The sequence below is a fragment of the Anolis sagrei genome, chromosome X (genome assembly GCF_037176765.1).
Source record: "Anolis sagrei isolate rAnoSag1 chromosome X, rAnoSag1.mat, whole genome shotgun sequence".
Classification (NCBI taxonomy): Eukaryota; Metazoa; Chordata; class Lepidosauria; order Squamata; family Dactyloidae; genus Anolis; species Anolis sagrei.
In genome coordinates, this window is record NC_090034.1 from 51545817 (window position 1) to 51566260 (window position 20444).

Genomic DNA, 20444 nt, shown 5'->3' on the forward strand with positions numbered 1-20444 from the left:
ATACCTTGGGCCACTCTCCTGTCCAGGCCAATTCCCCTCAAAACCCACCAGTATTCAAATGTGGGCATATCAGGTATGCATGCCAAGTTTGGTCCAGATTCATTGTTGTTTGCGTTCATAGTGCGCCCTGGATGTCGGTGAACTACAACTTCGGTAAATCCCTTCAAAGACCTCCAGTATGTTTAGTTGCTGGAGTTCAAAGTGTTTTTAGATTGCAGGTGAAGTATGCATCCCAGTATATACAACTCCTATAAATCATGGTGAATTCTCCCCAAGCCTCTCTAGTATGTTCACTTGCTGATCAATCTGTTTCCTGTGTGCCATAGAAAGGAATTGGAAAGGGTTAAGGGAGAGGCAGTGGGCGGGGTCATGCAATTCCCACACCAATGGAGAGAGTCAGAAACACTGGGGTGTCTGTGATGGAGGAAACAGATAAAATCTAGGATGAAATTTTCCCCGTATGAAAGCCTTCACAGGTGGTGGGCAGTATGGTGTTGTTGGGGGACACTGGCAGGGGTTGTGCATATTCACAGCGCTCGCTATAACCTGCAGTGTCATTGGAGGGAGGGCCTTTGATGGCTCCTCATAGGTGGGATCATAGCTGTTTGTGGAAGTAGGAACCTGTCTGTGAAAGTGGGCACCCCAGCCACATACACACATACATATTTTCAGTTGTATTATGTGTATAGATAGATGTAATTGATGTGAAACCCTCCCTTTTTCTTTAAGCTGGAAAGAGGTGACTTTCTCTCGGAGGAATGGCGAGAGAGGATCGCAAACACGAGGTATCTATTGATATGGCAAATCCCTTATCCAACTTCCTTGGGGCCCTTTTCCTTGAATTCTGGGCCAAAAAACACCCAAAACGTAATGCTTAAGTGCCCCTTTCCTCAACCCAAAGTGGAACCCCCAGAATGATGTCTGACTCATTTTTGTCTTTTCCTTGCAGTGTTATTTTTGTGAATAATTTTGCCTTTGGGCCGGAGGTGGATCACCAGTTAAAGGAACGTTTTGCCAACATGAAGGAAGGTAAGATGTCAGGTCCATGGCATTTCCGTGCAAGGAAAGGAAAATGCACGCCGCTCCGTTTTGAGATGTGCGGCTTGGGTATGTGTGTGTTGGTGGCTCTCTTTGTCCTTCCTATCTCTTCTTCCTCTCTCTTTTCAATACGAAATAGTAGAGTTTCAAATGTGAAAAGAGAGAGGAAGAAGAGATAGGAAGGACAAAGAGAGCCACCAACACACACAGTCTTCCTCCGCCTTTGCGGTTTTGACTTTTCTTGGACTGGATCATTCAGAGGCTTGAACACTGAATGGACACTAATAGTCTGCTCTTGTGTGAACAGGGGGTCAGATCGTTTCCTCGAAACCATTTGCACCGCTGAACTTCAGGATCAACAGCCGAAACTTGAGCGGTAAGAATTGGCTTTGGCATTAGAAAGGGAATTGGAATCCTTGCTTTTCTGTTTGTTGTGTGTGAAACTCCAGGAGTTCTATACATTAATTCCTTCCTTCCTTATATGGCTTTATGAGAGCCCTGCAAATTACTCAGTAGAAAGGGGGAAATGAACTTGTGTAGACTCATATAATCCAGTTCAAATCAGATAATCTGGGATCAGATATTGGATTATATGGCAGCATAGATCCAGCCTGAGAGTTTTCCTGGCAAGATTTATTTGCAGGAGGCTTGCCCATGCCTTCTACTGAGGCTTGGATAAGGAGACCCTTTACCTTAGTGCAGCGTTTCTCAACCTAGGGGTCGGGACCCCTTAGGGGGGTTGCGAGGGGGTTTCAGAGGGGTCACCAAAGTCCATCAGAAAACATATTTCTGATGGTCTTGGGAAACCCTTTGGCAGAGAAGGCTGAATATCTCTCCGCCTGTCCTTCTCTTCCTTTTTGGAAATAGACGGCGAATCCTCCCACCAAAAGCCCTCCTCTGCTATGATTGGCCGGCCTCTCAGCCAAGGGGAGTGCTGTTTCTGAGACTACACATGGGGAGGGGAGAGCAGGCGTGTTTGGCGCATGACAGCATGGTGCGCATATGCGGACGAGGGAGAGTGTTTGAGGCTGGAGGGAGGTTCGTGCCAGCAAGTCTCTTCAAGGCATGGGGATTCTGTGTGGGAAGTTTGGCCCAATTCTATTGTTGGTGGGGTTCAGAATGCTCTTTGATTGTAGGTGAACTATAAATCCCAGCAACTACAACTCCCAAATGACAAAATCAATCCCCCCCAACCCCACCAGTATTCAAATTTTGGCATATCAGGTATTTGTGCCAAATTGGTTCAATGAATGTTATGCCTCTGCTTGTAGTCTGTCTGCAAGATCTTCTTGCAGCAGCTGAGGATGTGAATGAAAATACATCCTGCATATAAAATATTTATATTACCATTCATAACAGTAGCAAATGACAATTATGAAGTAGCAATGAAAATAATTTTATGGTTGGGATTCACAACATGAGGCACTGTATTAAGGGGTCACGGCATTAGGAAAGTTGAGAAGAACTGCCTTAGTGTAACACCAAGATGGGAAGAAGCTTAGAGAGGACTGTGTTTCTCCTATAATGGGGAATGTTTTTCTTTCTTTGTCCTTGCAAAGATATTGGCACCATCATGAGAGTGGTGGAATTGTCGCCCTTGAAAGGATCCGTCTCGTGGACCGGAAAACCCGTTTCGTACTACCTGCATACTATTGATCGGACCATAGTGAGTACTCTATTCAAGGTGGCCATTTTCTATGAATGGCTTTAATTTCTAAACATGGTTAGGACGTAACATTTGGGACACTTTTCCCTCCCTTGCGCCAAACCATGGTTTAATTTGATCTCTTGGCCCTTAGAGTGTCAAAAATAGCATTAAAAGTTTGGGGGATTGCTTTAGGGAGGGAATGCTGCTGCGTTGCCTCTTTTTTAGGGGGAAAAACATTCCTACTTTTGTTTTCAGGATTGATATTTTGCATTTTGTTCTTCGTTTTAGCTTGAAAACTACTTCTCTAGTCTCAAAAATCCAAAACTCAGGGTAAGTGAATTCTTGCTTGTGGACGAATGTTGGGCAGTATGGTGTTAGTTGAGGGCATTGGCAGGGGTTGGGCTACATGTTCGTGGCGCTCGCTATAACCGGCAATGGCATTGGAGGGATTTTGGTGGCTCTTCAGCACTGTGGGTTAAAGCTGTTTGTGGAAGCGGGAGCCTGTCTGTGGAAATTGGGCACCCCAGCAACATAGACCCGTACACATTTTCACTTCTATTATATGTATTTATGTATAGATAGATAGACAGATAATATATATGACATGATGTTTGATATATATTTGTGTGTGTGTATATATATAATATAGTTTACAATACATATATATTGTAAGAAACTCTTACAAGGGTTGGGTTTAACCTCTGGATTGCTAGTAAAGCAGAATGACCGTGTTGCAAAAGGAAGCATGTCTCAAAAGTGTGTCACCAACACAGAAAGTATGGAAAGCTCTTCTTTATAGTAAACTAGCTGTCCCCTGCCACGCGTTGCTGTGACCCAGTCTGGTGATCTGAAAAATAAAGTAAAGAGAAAGTGTTGGTTTCTGATATATATATAATTTCTTTTGTTTGTGGGGAAACAGTATTTCTTGGTTTTTTTTTGTCAGTGTTGAAGTAGAGATTCTCTAGTTTGCCTACTCTGGAACATGCAACATATCATTGTCCTTCTTTAGTAGTCCCTTTCAAATCTATGATACTATATCTGTCATATGTGTTTGTGTGTGTGTGTGTGTGAATCATATATATCTTATCTATATCTCTGGCTGGCTGGCTCTCTGTCAGGAGGGCTTTGATTATGTTTTCTTGATCTGCTGAAGGGAGTTGGACTGGATGGCCTTAAGTATTTTTTGTTGGTCATGGGGGTTCTGTGTGAGAAGTTTGCCCCCATTCTGTCGTTCGTGGGGTTCAGAATGCTCTTTGATTGTAGGTGAACTGTATTTTATTTATTGTGTCAGTATCAACCAGACAATTGTATTACATTTTAACAAATTTTTGACAAACAGACAAAACAGAGTTTGCAAGCTTGGTAGTTGATTAAATGTCCTTTGACCAGTATCTGGCCACTTGGAGTGCCTCTGGTGTTGCTGCAAGGAGGTCCTCCATTGTGCATGTGGCGGGGCTCAGGTTGCATTGCAGCAGGTGGTCAGTGGTTTGCTCTTCTTCACACTCGCATGTCGTGGATTCCACTTTGTAGCCCAATTTCTTGAGGTTGGCTCTGCATCTCGTGGTGCCAGAGCGCAGTCTGTTCAGCGCCTTCCAAGTCGCCCAGTCCTCTGTGTGCCCAGGGGGGAATCTCTCATTTGGTATCAGCCATTGATTGAGGTTCTGGGTTTGAGCCTGCTACTTTTGGACTCTTGCGTGCTGAGGTGTTCCAGCGAGTGTCTCGCAGGTGAACTGTGAATCCCAGTGACTACAACTCAAGGTCAATGCCCACTAAACCCTTCTAGTGTTTTCTGTTGGTCATGGGAGTTCTCTGTGCCAAGTTTGGTTCAATTCCATCGTTGATGGAGTTCAGAATGCTCTTTGATTATAGGTGAACTATAAATCCCAGCAGCTGCAACTCCCAAATGACAAAATCATAATTTTTTGTGTGATGGTCACTCCTTGTGTTGTGAGACGTTTTATTGCCAAATTTGGTGTGATTTTGTTCATTGGTTCTTTTGTTTTTAAGGTACTCATTATGCACAGAACATTTATATATATATAGATATAGATAGGTCCTTTTGGGAAACAGACTGAATTGGCAGGGGGCCCTTTTGATGCACTTTTAATCCTGGAGGCATATTACACTGTCATAATACTTTGGGGTCTCCTCCGTAGTCTCCTCACCGGTGTCTTCTCTCTTTCCTCTACCTGCAGGAGGAGCAAGAGGCAGCTAGGCGCAGGCAGCAGAGAGAGAATAAGAGCAACACAACGACACCAACAAAAGTCCAGGAGAATAAGGTCAGGACTTCACAAACTCAAATGATCAGTTTGATAACGAATGGTAAAGCTGGCTGTCCTCCATGCTTTTCTGCTCCAAGCAGGCTTTTGGAAAACCAAGGAAGTTCTGTTGAGAGTGTTGAAATCTTAGTGGTTTTACCGTTATTCTCTCTTTTCCCAAAAAGCAGGATGACGGGGCTGAGGACGAGAAGCTCCCGGGGCCCAACGCCCTCAAGAAGCCCTCTCCGTCCAAACCCCGCAAGAAGAAGCTGAGCAAAAAGGGTCGGAAGATGGGTGGCCGGAAGCGAGGGCGGCCCAAGAAGATGAACGTGGGCGGCACGGCAGAGCGCAAGCCCAAGAAGAACCCAGCGGCGTCAGAGTTGCTCAATTCTCAAACCGCCTCGCAGACGTCTTCGTCCTCTCCTCAGGGTAAGCGAGGTCTTTTGCAACCCTGCCTTTTCCTCCTTGAGATCTCTCTCAGCTCTTACTCTTGGAAACATTTCACTGGGGTCGCTTCTCCTCCTAAACGGCCAAAGATCTGAGAGCCAAGATCTGTGAGGAGTGGTTTAGGGAGTTGGGGATGTTTCGCTTTTGGAAGAGAAGTGTTGGAAATTTTGGAAAGGCTGTCCCATCGAGGAGGGAAAGGGCACGTTTGTTTCTAGTATGGAGACCGTGATAAAGAGCTGTGGATTCCAATAGCAGGGGGAAAATTATTCCACCTCAACATTAGGAAGAACCGCCTGACAGTAAGAGCTATTTGACAATGGAATAGAGCCCCCAGCCCCCTTTAGATAGATATAGATATCGAGAGGGATCAGATGGTGTCTTACTGCCTGACAGAAGGGGGTTGGACTGAATGGCCCTTGGAGTCTCTTCTAGTTCCATCCATCTATTTATTTATCTATCTATCCATCTACCTGCCTATCTAAATGGCCATCTATCAGAAGGGATCAGATGGAGTCTTCCTGCGTGGCAGAAGGAGGTTGGACTGAATGATCCTTGGGTTCTCTTCCAACTCTAGGATTCTATTTATCTAATTATCTTAAGGGGACTGGACTGGATGGCCATCTATTGGGAGGGATCAGATGGTGTCTTCCTGCCTGGCAAAAGGGGGTTGGACTGGATGACCCCTTGGGTTCTCTTCAAACTCTGGGATTCTATATCTATCTATCAATCTAATTACCTTAAGGGGGCTGGATTGGATGACCATCTATCAGGAGGGATCAGATGGTGTTGTCATGCCTGGCAAAAGTGGATTGGGTTAGGAAATAAATCAATCTGTCTGTCTTAAGGGGGATCTCTTCCAATTCTATATCTATCTTAAGGGGGCTGGATGGCCATCTGTCGGGAAGGAGCAGATGGTCTCTCCCTGCTTGTGAGAAAGGGGTTTGGCTGGATGACTCTTGGGGCCAATTCCAATTCTGTCTGTCTGTCTGTCTGTCTGTCTATCTATCTCTCTCCCTGCTTGTGAGAAAGGGGTTTGGCTGGATGACTCTTGGGGTCTTTTCCAATTCTATCTATCTTAAGGGGGTTGAACTGGATGGCCATCTGTCAGGAGGGATCAGATGGCGTCTTTCTGCCTGGCAGAAGGGCCTTCTTCATCTGCCCCTTATTTCCCCCTCTTCCAGATGCATACAGGTCACCTCACAGCCCTTTCTACCAACTACCTCCGAAAGTGCAGCGGCATGCGTCCAACCAGCTCCTGGTGGCCCCCACCCCTCCTGCACTACAGAAGCTGCTAGGTAAGGAGCTCCGCTGGACCTTGTTAGCCATAGGGAACAGTGGGGCTGACATTGGTGTCTTTGTTCATCTCTGCCCCCTCCCCCCTCCTTTGGTCCTCACAGACTCTTTCAAGATCCAGTATCTGCAGTTCATGGCCTACATGAAGACCCCGCAGTACAAGGCAAACCTTCAGCAGTTGCTGGAAGAGGAGAAGGTGAGTAGGCCAGAGGCAAACATCTTATTGTCTCCTGTCCTTATTATGTGCCTTCGAGTCCCTTCTGACTCAGGGAGTCCCTTTTTAAAGCATGAACTTCTTTAAGTCTAAATTCAGATAATAATAATAATAATAATAATAACAGTAATTATAATAATACTAGCTTGGGTCCCCGGCGGTGTCCGGGTTATTTGAAAAAGTCGTTTTTTAAAATTGTACAAAATGCATAAGGTTGTGGGTGAACTTACAACTCACATCATGCCAGGTTAACCCTGAAAAACCTAAAATTTTCATGTTGTGCTAGTTTGCTCTAGGTGCATCATGGGTGGGGTTCAGTGTGCTCTCTGGCTGTAGGGTAAACTACAAGTCCCACTATGGTGAGTCAGTCACCTCGAAGCCCTCCAGTAGGTTGCATTAGTCATGAGGGTTCTGTGTGCCACGTTTGGTCATGGTCCATCATCAGTGGAGGTCACAGTTTCTCTGGTTGTGGGTGAACTACAACTCCCAGAAAGGAAGCTTCCCCCCACCCCACCCCTCCAGTAATCAAATTTCAACATATCAGGCCTGTGTGCCAAGTTTGGTCCAGATTCATCGGTGTTTGGGTTCATACTGCTCTCTGGGTATAAGAACTACAGCTCTCCCAAAGCAAGGTGAATTTTCCCCAAAGACCACCAGTATTTTTGCTGGTCATGGGGGCTCTGTGTTCCAAGTGTGGTCCAATTACATCTTTGGTTGAGTTCAGAGTGCTCATTGATTGCAGGTGAACTATAAATCCCAGTACCTACAACTCCAAAATATCCAGGCCAATTCCCCTCAAAACCCACCAGTATTCAAATTCAGGCATATTAGTTATGCATGCCAAGCTTGTTCCAGATCCATCATTGTTTGGGTTCATAGTGCTCTCTAGATGTAGTTGAATTACAACTCCTATAAATCCCTCCCAAGTTAGTTCCAGGTCCATTGTTGGTGAAGTTCAGAGTGCTCTTAGACTGCAGGTGAACTATTCACCCCAGTACTTACAACTCCTATAAATCACGGTGAAATCTCCCCAAACCTCTCTAGTATGTTCAGTTGATCAATTCCTCTCCTTGCTGTTTGCCATAGAAAAGAATAGGAAAGGGTTAAGGGAGAGGTTGCAGGTGTAGTCATGCAGATTCTACACCAATGAAGAGAGTCAGAAACACTGGGATGTCTGTGGTGGAGTGTGAGTGTCCAGCATCCTCCATAGGCTCCACATCATAAGCATGCTCATCCATTCCATCAGTTGCTTATGAAAAACAAGACTCAGGCAGCTGTTTGGAATACTCCCAGTAACTCCTTTATTTCAGACACGCCGACAACTCAAATCCAGTAGACTCTCCTGTTTCTCTCCCACTCTCGCTCTTATCTCCACTCCTTCACTTCCCCCTCCGTCCTTCCAAATACTCCACGTGTGTCTCAGTGCTTGCTTTGATTCAGCGTCCTTGGATCTTGCTGGTGTTTTAAAGGAACAGCTTCTTTCCAACTCCAGGGCAGGACCCTCCACTGTCTCCCCTTTACACGACTGCCCCCCCCCCCTCCACACACACACACCAAGAGGCGACCGCCCAGTGTTTGCATTCCAGCTAGCTCCCCCTGTCGAGAGAAACATTCAACATCATGCTCCTTGCCATGCCGGTGAGAAATGGTGAATGCATAGGGCTGTAGACTAAGATACCGTATAGTCAATCTTGGATTAGCATCCTTCATCTGGTGCAACCACTGCAACGGGGCATGATCTGTAATTAACTGAAAGGGGGCACCCCACAGATAGTTTCTTAGGGTGTGTATAGCCCATTTTACAGCCAGGGCCTCCCGTTCAATAGTTGAATAATGTTGTTCCCTAGGACTTAATTTTCTGCTCAAGTACAAGATGGGATGTTCTTCTGTGCCTCTCTGCTGTGCAACAACTGCCCTGCTACCTTTATCTTAGCCAGTGCTGTAGTATATGGCTTCACATCCACATGAATACTTTTCACCAACATGACCTCCCTCAAAGAAGGCCCTTCAGCCTGGCAGACCAAGGTCCTTTCACTTACAGAATCCACCAAGGCTGTTACCTTAACCCCATCTACCTCTGCTGGAATTACCCATACTGCTTGGAGTTTCACCTGCAGGATGGCCCATGCTTGGATCATCTCACATTCTATAAGTGTGAAATCTGGACGTATGTGGCCCTCTTGATCACATTTAAAGCACACGGTGGGGTTATTAGCTCTCCCTTCATGAATATCTTTGTTCCTGGGAATATACCCTGCAGGAGCTCCCAACCCTCTGTGGCCTCTTCCCAGTGTCTTATTAGCAGAAGGATGATAGTTGTCTGATCCTCCCCTGACTCTGGGTTTGTGGTTGGGTCCTTTCCTGGGCCCAGTCTCCTGGAAACCAGTTTGCACCTTAGATGTAATAGGCTGAGATGTTTTTCTCTCTGCATCTTCTGCTCCCACAAACGCTTCCATCAGCACCACTGCTGCTTCTAGAGTATCAGGCTTATGCATCTTATCCAGTTGCGGGCTTCCATAGGCAAAATATTTACAAATTGCTCTAGCATGATTTGCTCTGCCACCTGCATGGCACTCCGAACAGCTGGCTTAAGCCATCTCAGTCCATTATCTCTCACTTTCTGAGCCACTGTCCCTGGATGCCTGCCTGCCTGCCTGATATTGTATCTTTCTAAACCGTCGTCAATAAGTGTCTTCCAATACATTCAAAGTGCTCAGAATTGTCTTCTTGACCTTGTCATAATCAGCAGCCTCAACTGAGTCCAAACAATCAACAATCTCTTGAGTCGGTCCTACCAAACATGATCCTAGAAGAAGAGTCCACTGTGAGTGTGGCCATTGGGCTGCCATTGCCACATGTTTAAAAGTGTTTAGAAAAGCCTACGGATCATCCTCCTTGCACATCTTATTCAAATTAATGTTTTTAAGGCTTTGTACGGTTTTGTATATTCTTACTAGCTGTCCCCTGCCATGCGTTGCTGTGGCCCAGTTTGTTGATCTGGAAAATAAAGTAATGAGAAAATGTTGGTTTCTAACATATGTAATTTCTTTATGTTCGTGGGTAAACAGTATTTCTTGCTGTTTCTTTGTCAGTGTTGATGTGGAGAGTGTCTGGTTTGCCCACCCTGGAACATGCAACATATCATTGTCCTTCTTTAAGGGTCCCTTTCAAATCTATGATACTATTTCGCTGTGTGTGTGAATCATATCTAGCTATTTATCTATATCTATGGCTGGATGGCTCTTTCTCAGGAGGACTTTGATTACATTTTCTTGCCCTGATGAAGGGAGTTGGACTGGATGGCCTTAAGTGTTTTCTGTTGGTCATAGGGGTTCTGTGTAGGAAGTTTGCCCCGATTCTGTCGTTTGTGGGTTCAGAATGCTCTTTGATTGTAGGTGAACTATGAATCCCAGTGACTACAACTCCCAAATGTCAAGGTCTATTTCCCCCAAACCACATCTGTGTTCATATTTGGGCGTATTGAGTGCTTGTGCCAAGTTTGATCCAGATCCATCATTGTTTGAATCCACAGTGCTCTCTGGATGTAGGTGAACGACAACTCCGAAACTCCAGGTCAATGTTCACCAAACCCTTTCAGTATTTTCTGTTGGTCATGGGAGTTCTGTGTGCCAAGTTTGGTTCAATTCCATCGTTGATGGAGTTCAGAATGTTCTTTGATTGTAGGTGAACTATAAATCCCAGCAACTACAACTCCCAAATGACAAAATCATAATTTTTTGAGTGATGGTCACTCCTTGTGTTGTGAGACGTTTCGTTGCTAAATTTGGTGAGATTTCGTTCATTGGTTCTTTTGTTTTTAAGGTACTCATTATGCACAGAGCATTTATATATTGTATACTCATCTTTTTAACAATATTTTATGATCGCTTTATTTGTTATAATTGTTGAGGCAGCCAATTGTTGCCAATTGTGAACTGCTCCGAGCCACCTCTGGGCTGAGAGGGGTGGTATATAATTGTGGTATATAATAACTAAATAAACTTAATTGGAGGGGCGGGGGTTGAAACATAGGAGCCTTTGTTTGGTGGGTTCTGCCTAATTGTATAGCAGCCAGGTGCTGTATCATCTCACCTTGAGCTTGTTGCTGATTCCTCATTAGCTACTCCAACATGCTAGCCTGTTAGTTGTTCATCTGTTATACAAGTATTCTTTGTTGTTCTGCCAACCATTCAAACTTCTGTGCGTAGGATTTGGACTTTCTAGACAGGCCTGGGGCCCACGTTGGGCGCCAATGTGAGAGTGTAGCATCCTCCATAGGCAGGGGAACATCATAAACATGCTCATCCATTCCATCAGTTGCTTATGACAAACAAGACTCCTTTATTTCAGACACCCCGACAACTCAAATCAGCTTCTTCCCAACTCCGGGGCTATTTTAAAAATCTTTCTTTTTCTCACTCAGGAAAAGAATACTCACCTGCTAGGCAAGGCCCAGCAGTTGTTTACTCACTGTCAGGCTCAGAAGGAAGAGATCAAGCGACTGTTCCAGCAAAAGCTGGATGAGGTAGGTTTTTCAGGTCTTCATGGCAAAGATCCATGGTGTTTGAGTTCACAGTGCTCTCTGGATGTAAGTGAACTACAACTCCCCCAAATCAAGGTGAATTTTCCCTAAAGCACCAGTGTTTTTGCTGGTCATAAGGGCTCTGTGTGCCAAGTTTGGCCCAATTCAATTTTAGTGGAGTTCAGAGTGCTTATTGATTGCAGGTAAACTATAAATCCCAGTACCTGCAACCCCAAATGTCCAGGCCAATTCCTCTCAAAACCCATCAGTATTCAAATATGGGCATATAGGGTATGCTTGCCAGTTTTGGTCCAGATCCATCATTGTTTGGGTTCATAGTATGCTCTGGATGTAGTTGAAGTACAACTCCTATTAATCCCTCCAAAGACCTCCGGTATTCTTTGTGTCCAGTTAGTTCCAGGTCCATTGTTGGTGGAGTTCTGTATGCTCTTCGACTGCAGGTGAACTATACATCCCAGTACCTCCAATTCCTCTAAATTCTCCCCAAACCTCTCAAGCATGCTCAGTTGCTGATCAATCCCTCTGTTTCCTGTGTGCCATACAAAAGAACAGGAAAGGGTTAAGGAAGAGGCAGTAGGTGGGGTTGTGCAAATTCCACACCAATGGAGAGAGTCACAAACACTGGGATGTCTGTGGTGGAGGAAAAACATAAAATCTAGGATGAAATTGTCCACGGATGAAAGCATTTACTTGGGTGGTGGGCAGTGATGTCTGTGGAGGACATTGGCAGGGCTCTTGGACATGTTCATGGTGCTCTCTATAATCTGCAGTTCCATTGAAAGGGGGGGGGGGCTTTGGTGTCTCCTGAGTAATAGGAGCTATAGCTATTTGTGGAGGCAGAAGCTTGTCTGTGTAAGTGGACCCCCCAGCCACACACATACATATAACTTTTATTATGTGTATAAATAGTAATAATAATACCCCCTTCTGTCCTCCATCAGCTTGGTGTTAAGGCCCTGACCTACAATGACCTCATCCAGGCGCAGAAGGAGATCTCGGCCCACAACCAGCAGCTGAAGGAGCAGAGTAAGCAGCTTGAAAAAGACAACGGCGAGCTCCGGAGCCAGAGTTTGCAGTTGGTAGGTCCCTGGTCACTTTTACATCCTTTCAGGTCCTCCAAAGCTCACGTTTACTGATGCCTTTATGTAAAATATCGGACTTGGGCATGAATGGATCTGTACCTGGCTGCTCACCTCTCCCTCAAAGCAATGGGAGCAAATGTGGAAGGAGGGCTTCTCAATAGCCACTGAACCAAGGCACTATAGACATTCTTGTCCCTTCCTCCAGAGAGAAATCTCAACTAGACTTTGCTGAATAGAGTAGATCATTAAAGAGCCAATTGCAACCTTATCTAGGACCACTTCCATGGGCTAAGCACACCTTGGTGCCTTAAATCAAGTGAAATGTGTTGGGCGAGCAGGCTTATTAACAAAAGACCCCCCTCAAATGCACAGCAGAGTAACTTATTAGCAGCAGTGTGACCCAGCACCAGTAGCCCAGTAGCTATCGCTTCCATTGGAGGCTTTTCTTTGTAGTAAAATAATATGGCTACACTGTTTACAAGAACAAGGTTTCTATAACACAAATGAAGTTCTTTATAATTCCTTCTTTGCTTCCTTTCTGGGCTTCTTCCTCATGCAGGTAAACAGCTTCGCTCACAGAGCCTCCTCTTGCACCGAAATTACACTGGAGCTTCATTCACATAGTAGCTTTACACACAGGTTTACACACAAGGCCTTTAACTTGGGGCTTCTTTTACTGAAGCTTCTCACACATGGAGGTTTACTTCACACTTCTCAGGACGACACTAGCTTTATAATAATAATAATAAACTTTATTTGTACCCCGCCACCATCTCCCCAAAGAGGACTCGGAGTAGCTTACATGGGGCCAAGCCTGAACAAGAATTACAATATAACAATACAAATTGCAATCAATAAACAACATAACATTAAAATATAAAACATCAAAGCATATAAAACAGTATACACAAAACATAGGAACTAAGCATAATGACACAAAGACAAAGGGCGGGCCGCATGTACATAAAATGATTTAAATGATTTAGCTTTGGCCCACTGACTCTAACAGGCCTACTAACTCTTTCAGTGTTTGACTAACACTTTTGTAATCAAAAGTACCCAGTTAATTTTTAATCTTTCTGACAAAAATGCTGCTGTGGTTATTTTATTATTAATAGTCGAACTGTACTCCCTTTTCAAACTTTTTTTTCTCCTTTGTGCTCTAGCTGAAGGCCCGATGCGAGGAACTGAGGCTGGACTGGTCCACCCTTTCACTGGAGAACCTGCTCAAAGAGAAGCAAGCACTGAAGAGCCAGATTTCTGAGAAGCAGAAACATTGCTTGGAATTGCAGGTGAGAGGCAGAACCTGAGCAAAACTTGAAAAGACAAGTGGCCAAGTGCGAGTAAGTCAGTTATACCTCTCCTTCCGTTTGGCAGATAAGCATTGTGGAGCTGGAGAAGAGCCAGCGGCAGCAGGAGCTGCTCCAGTTGAAGTCCTGTATGCCGCCAGAGGAGTCCTTGCTGGTGCCACCACCCCGCCACAAGAGCCACCCGAGCCGCGAGGCAGAGCCTGACCCGGGCCTCTTCCCACTGGAGCTGGAGGGCCCCAAGTTCTCCCTGCCGCCACCGCCACCCCACCTTAATGGCATGAGCCCCGAGCTCTCCATGAACGGCCACGCCACGGCCTACGAGATCCAGGGGGCCCTGGGCCGGCCCTCCTCGAAGCAGAGCACCCCGCAGTACCCGCCTCCCCACCTGGAGCAAGACGTCGTTCCTTGTACGCCCAGCCACGGTCCCCGACAGAAATCCGACAGGACCTCCTCTGGCCTGGCTTTGCCTGATTACACCAGGTTTTCCCCAGCAAAGATTGCCCTCCGGAGGCATCTGAACCAGGATCATGTTGCAGGTGCCAAAATCGCATGTGGCGAGAACCACCAGAGGTAAGCTGTTTGGGGAATCTAGGTGGGTCCAAGTGTTTATCTCTGTTTTTTTAAAAATAAAGTTTTATTGAATTTTCACATAGAATATATATAAAACCACCACCTCATACCCCAAATAGAGATTACAAGGAAAGTGGGAGAACATTAACGTATAGTAAAGTAGGAAAAGTAAAAAAGTAAGAAAAGAGAGAAAAATTGTCCAAAAGAAAAAAGAAAGAGAAAAAAGAAGAGAAAAAAAATATATTGACTCCCATTCTGCGTCTCTGCTTGTTGTATTTTGGTGAACTCATCCAGTTATATTAGTCAACTCTATTCCTTCTCAGGAAGTGTTATTGTTTTTCATACATTTAAAAGAGGCCTATTACTATTATTACAATTACTTTTAATTATTTTACTGCCTCTTTTCCTTTAAGTATTTTTCAAAAAAAGACCAATCTGTCTCTCTTATGGGATTTCCCGAACTTTTCTTCAACAAAAAAGTTAATTTGTCCATATCTTTAACTTCTTGTATTTTAATTATCCAATCTTCAAGCTTAGGTATGGTGTCCATTTTCCATAGTTATTCTTGCAGCGGTAACTATATAAGTGAATAAAATGTCTTTATTTAGGTCCAGGGTAATATCCGAGTCAGTAATGTTAAGTAAGTAATACTCTGGCTTTTTTGGGAAGGAGATTCCCAGTATTTCTGCATTTCTTCGTGAATGATCTTCCAATATTCTTGGGCTTTTCTACAAGTCCACCACATATGAAAAAAACTACCCTCAGCCTCCTGACATTTCCAACATCTCTTGTCCATATTTTATCTCTCAGTTGTAATCCTCCTACTTGCCATACATCTCTCTCTCAATAATAATAATAACAACTATAAGTGTTTTATCTCTCAGTAGTAATCCTTCTACTTACTATAAATCTTTCTAATCATCATCACAGTAATCATCATAATTATCTTACAATTATCTAATAATCTAATAAATCTAATAATGTAATAAATTTCTCAATAATAATAGTAAATCTCTCTTTAATTATTTTTATTTTTATTATCTAATAATAATAAACAATACACTTTATTTATATTCCGCTTTATCTCCCTGGAGGGTCTCAAAGCGGATTACAGTACAGATATAAGGCAAACATTCAATGCCATTTTACACAAACAATAACATACAATACACAGATAAGGTAAAGGACTTCCCTTTTCCATCTCTGGCATCTGGAAACAATGCTCAACTTCTGGCCATGGGGAGGTGCTCTTGTTCCATTTTCCATGCCGAAGGGACCTGCTGTTCATAGACATCTCCAGTCTTTTTGCTGGCATGTCTCCATCTCTGCATGGGACGCCTTTATACTTTCTTGCCTTGATCTACTTGCATTACATTCTTTTGAACTGCTAGATTGGCAGAAGCTAGGACTGACAGTCGGGAACTCACTCCAACTCGTGGCTTCGAACTGTTGACCCTCCGGTCAGCAGCCTTTCCTGCAGCTAGCGGTTTTAACCGCTATTCTAATCTAGGTGGGCCCAAGTGCTTCTCTTTCAGTCATAATTCTCCTACTTGCCATACATCTCTCTCTCAATAGTAGTAATAATAAGTGCTTTATCTCTCAATAATAATAACAATAATAATAATCTTTATTTCTAGGCTGCCCTCATCTGGTTTACAGATGAAAAACAAAAAGCAAACATTCAGTGCCTCAAATGAATACAAACACATCAAAATAATACAAGATAATGCACAGAAACAACAATAAACTTACAGCAAAGAATTGTGCATGAAGATGAAAATAATAAAAAACCAATAACATGGTAAACTAAAACATGAGTAAAACATTAAAAAATATACCCTAAAAACAATTATGATACAGTTACTTTAAAATGGCTTTAAAATGACTAACACCAATATGTCATTTAAGATGTATCGTAGCACCATAAAATACAAGTGGGTTAGCCAGTATACCAATCGGTTAAAAGGTCCTAATCCTCCTCCTCTCCATACACTAAAGTGTATAAGTGCATTTTCAGAAGTTTCTTAAAGGAGAGAAGGGTGAGGGCCATTTTTATTTCTTTAGGGAGAGAATTCCAGATACAGGGAACGATTATGGAAAAGATCCCCTCTCTCGTTCCCACCAACCAAGCTTGTGACGGGGGCAGGATCGAGAAGAGGGCCTCCTCCGCTTACCGCAGTGCATGGGATGTCTTGAATTCTTGTCTGTTTAAGGCAAATACGAATGTTGCAATTGGCAACCTTGATTAGCATTGAATAGCCTTTCAGCTTCAAGGACTGGCTGCTTACATACATTAAGGGAACAACTAACCACATAGAGAAGCTAATGAAGAAATACAACATACAAACAATCTACAGACTTACTAAGAAAATCCAACCAGTGCTCCATTCAGCAAAAGACAAGAGGGACACTCTCACCTCTGCAGGAGTCAATCGTATACCATTCAGCTGTGGACAAGTTTACATAGGGATCCCCAGACACAGCAGCATTGCCCAGACATGAATCAAGAAACATGAAAGGCACTGTAGATTAATTGAACCAAAGAAGTCAGCCATAGCAGAGCACCTGATGAACCAACCTGGACACAGCATATTATTTGAGAACACAGAAATGCTGGACCACTCTAACAACCACCATGTCAGACTACACAGAGAAGCCATTGAAATCCACAAGCATGTGGACAATTTCAACAGAAAGGAGGAAACTATGAAAATGAACACAATCTGGCTACCAGTATTAAAAAAAACCTCTAAAATCAGGAGAGTAATTAAAGAGCAACACTCAGAAAACAGGGGAATTCCAGGCAGGAAACAATCAGGGCCAGCTAACACCTTCCAACAAAGGATTCCCCAGGCAGGAAGCAGCCAGGTTTTGAAGCTGCAAGGCCATTCAATGTTAATCAAGGTGGCCAGTTACAACATTCACACCTGCTTCAAACAGACCAGAGTTCTTTCTCCCACCCTGGACATTCCACAGATATATAAATCCCAATTGCCTCGTTTCCTACAGACCCCTCAACCTCTAAGGATGCTTGCCATGAGTCTGGCCATGAGTTTTCATGGCCAGACAGCCCAGAAAACTCACAGCAGCCCAGTGATTCTGGCCGTGAAAGCCTTCAACAACACAATAATAATCAGTGTTTATTTCTCAGTAGTAATCCTTCTATTACTATACATCTCTATATAATAATAATAACAACAGCAATAATAACAATAATACTAAGTGTTCATCTCTCAGTAGTAATCCTTCTCCTTACTATGCATCTCTCTATAAAAACCAAAGTATGTAGGTTTGTCTTCCTGTATCACAATGGCTTTTTGCTAGGTGAAGTGAAGGGAGAACGTAGGCAGACTAAGCTCTCGCCTTTTGGATTTTTTAGAGTGGAGCACCTCAAGGAGAACGGCCTGACTTTCCCAAGCCCTACCATGTCCAACGGCATCAAGATGAGCCCTGCAGAAACCCGTCCGTCTTCTCCTGCAGCAAACGAAAAGGTAAGCCAGCTTCTGGATGTCATTCCTGGAACTTTTGGGTGAAATGCCTTTTTTACTTGATCCTTGAGTGATTGAGTTCTTGAGTCCTGGTTCATCCCATTAAAAGTCGACCCATTAAATGGCGAGTCAACACAGTTAAAATTAATTCATTGGGGGACTAATAGTAGAATTGAGTCCATAACACACGTGCATACACACACATATATATGCATGTATGTATGTATGTTTCTTACTTGTCTTTCCTTGAGGCTGGGCACAACTCAGTTAAAACACATCATTCTAAAACATTATGTAAAATGCAAATATTAAAATATGTTTCTATGAACTACATATATTAAAATATAAAATATGCCTAGCATTGCGTTGGAATTTTGGGCTGCAGTATTGCATTGTAAATGTCGCAGTGTGATCCAGTGATTCATCCTCAGTCCTGGTGGCATGTACTTGCATAGATCCTTCATTCTGGGCCAAAGTGGGAGGAGATAATACTCCTTAATGTATATGTCTTTCCCCTGGGGAGTGAGATGTGGTTGTTGGAAAAGTGGTGCATGCATCTGTATGTCGGCTGACTGTCTGCAACTCTAAAACTATATCTATTTGCTGCGGTGCCATTGGCTTTTCGACACTGCCCCAGTCCTCCTGAAGGTGCGAATTTTGGCCCTTGTCTGCTTTGTTTGTGTGTTTGCAGGCTTTGCGCGAGAGTCGGACATCTGCAAATAACGGGGAGACCATCACCAGCCTTCCCATCAGCATTCCCCTCAGCACCGTCCAGCCCAATAAGCTCCCTGTTAGTATCCCCCTGGCCAGCGTAGTGCTCCCTAGCCGTGTTGAGAAGGTGGTGAGTAAGGCAGCCTTTTCCTTCACCTTCCTTTCTTTTTGTCCCTCGCTGGAAAGCCAAGCCACATTACACCCTTTGGGGGCCCCTCATAGACATTTCCAAGCTGGGATCCCCATCTCTTGTGGAGGAGAGGCAACTAGAATAGTTCGTAACAGCTGCTTGGCCTCGTCTAAATCCAGTCTTCCCAGTTAAAGTGGGAATTGGTTCCCTTCTTGGCATGAAGGAGCAATGTTCATTCTTTGGGGATTTTCCCTGCAGACATATGGGGAAAATCCCCGCATACTTTTAAGGATATTCTCTGCATACTTTGGGGATATTCCATGCATAGTTCAGAGATATTTCTTGCATACTTTGTTGATCTTTCCTGCAGATTTTGGAGATATTCCCAGCAGACCTTTGAGGATATCCCATGCATAGTTCAGGGATATTCCTTGCATACTTTGGGAATATTCCCTGTATACTTTTGGGGATATTTCATGCATAGTTCAGGGATATTCCTTGCATACTTTGGAGATATTCCCTGCTGACTTTTGGGGATATCCCATGCATAGTTCAGAGATGTTCCTTGCATACTTTTGGGGATATCACATGCATAATTCAGAGATTTTCCTTGCATACTTTGGGAATATTCTCTGCAGACTTTTGGAGATATTCCACGCATACATTTGAGAATACTCTCTGCATACTTTGGGGATATTCTATGCATAGTTCAGGGATATTCCTTGCATACTTTGTTGATCTTCCCTGCAGATTTTGGAGATATTCCCAGCAGACTTTTGGGGATATTCCTGCATACTTTGAGAATATTCCATGTATACATTTGGGGATATTCCAGGCATACTTCAGGAATATTCCTAGCAGACTTTGGGTATTTTCCCCACATCCTTCTGGGGTATACATGTGGAGTATTCCCCACGTACCGGCTGATGAAGCAGGAGTCAACTATCCAATATCTCTTTCTATTCTCGATCGTTGGTGCCTTCTCCCTTCACAATCTGTTTTACCAATTTCCTGCTTACTTATTGAAAGAGGTAGGCCTCACTCTTTTTGACCAGAGTGGCTTGGGAATTGACTAATTTTGACAGGTTCCCTACTTACAAGCTGAATAAGACGCAGCACATAACGGAAAGGGAATGGCGATCAGAATTAAGCTCAGCAGGATAAATTTATTGGAAAACCAATAAACATTCTTTTCCACAGCTGGAATGAAACCACATTTCTCCTTTCTTCTTCTTCTGTCCTCCAGCGGAGCACACCCAGCCCTGTCCACCAGAACCGCGACTCCTTTTCAACACTTGAAAAACAACATGGTGCTAATTCTCATAACGGCGTTAGCCATGCTGCTGGCAACAAGCCACTGACTTTGGCTACCTCAGGTGAGTCCTTTCCTTTCTTCCTCTCTTCCTTCCAATGCAGATGTGTAGGAACTTCAGACTTTTTATAATTATATTACAATCTATACACATAATAAAAGTGAAAATATGTATGCGTATATATGTGGCTGTGGTGTCCAATTACACAGACAAGCTTCTCCCCCCACAAACAGCTATAGCTCCCACTACTCAGGAGGCACCAAAGACCCTTCCTCCAATGACATTCAGGTTATAGTGAGTGCCATGAACATGTCCAAGAGCCCTGCCAATGTCCTTCACCAACACCATACTGTCCACCACCCATGTGAAGGCTTTCATACGGGGACAATTTCATCCTAG

General features: G+C 43.9%; 1 protein-coding gene across 5 annotated transcripts in view; it reads left to right on the plus strand.

Moving 5' to 3' along the window:
* DOT1L (DOT1 like histone lysine methyltransferase) overlaps positions 1-20444 on the plus strand; it is a 71317-nt gene that overhangs the window by 33222 nt on the left and 17651 nt on the right. For 3 of the 5 annotated variants that reach the window (XM_060785130.2, XM_060785128.2, XM_060785133.2), the window contains exons 8-23: positions 730-785; positions 950-1029; positions 1346-1414; positions 2598-2704; positions 2975-3016; positions 4882-4965; positions 5130-5373; positions 6573-6686; positions 6789-6880; positions 11322-11423; positions 12383-12520; positions 13690-13815; positions 13901-14403; positions 17783-17894; positions 18583-18732; positions 19979-20108. In XM_060785130.2, the coding sequence (XP_060641113.2) occupies positions 730-785; positions 950-1029; positions 1346-1414; positions 2598-2704; positions 2975-3016; positions 4882-4965; positions 5130-5373; positions 6573-6686; positions 6789-6880; positions 11322-11423; positions 12383-12520; positions 13690-13815; positions 13901-14403; positions 17783-17894; positions 18583-18732; positions 19979-20108 (2149 nt within the window). The remainder of the gene's footprint in view (positions 1-729; positions 786-949; positions 1030-1345; positions 1415-2597; positions 2705-2974; positions 3017-4881; positions 4966-5129; positions 5374-6572; positions 6687-6788; positions 6881-11321; positions 11424-12382; positions 12521-13689; positions 13816-13900; positions 14404-17782; positions 17895-18582; positions 18733-19978; positions 20109-20444) is intronic. The other 2 variants (XM_060785129.2, XM_060785131.2) reach the window with 2 other exon arrangements.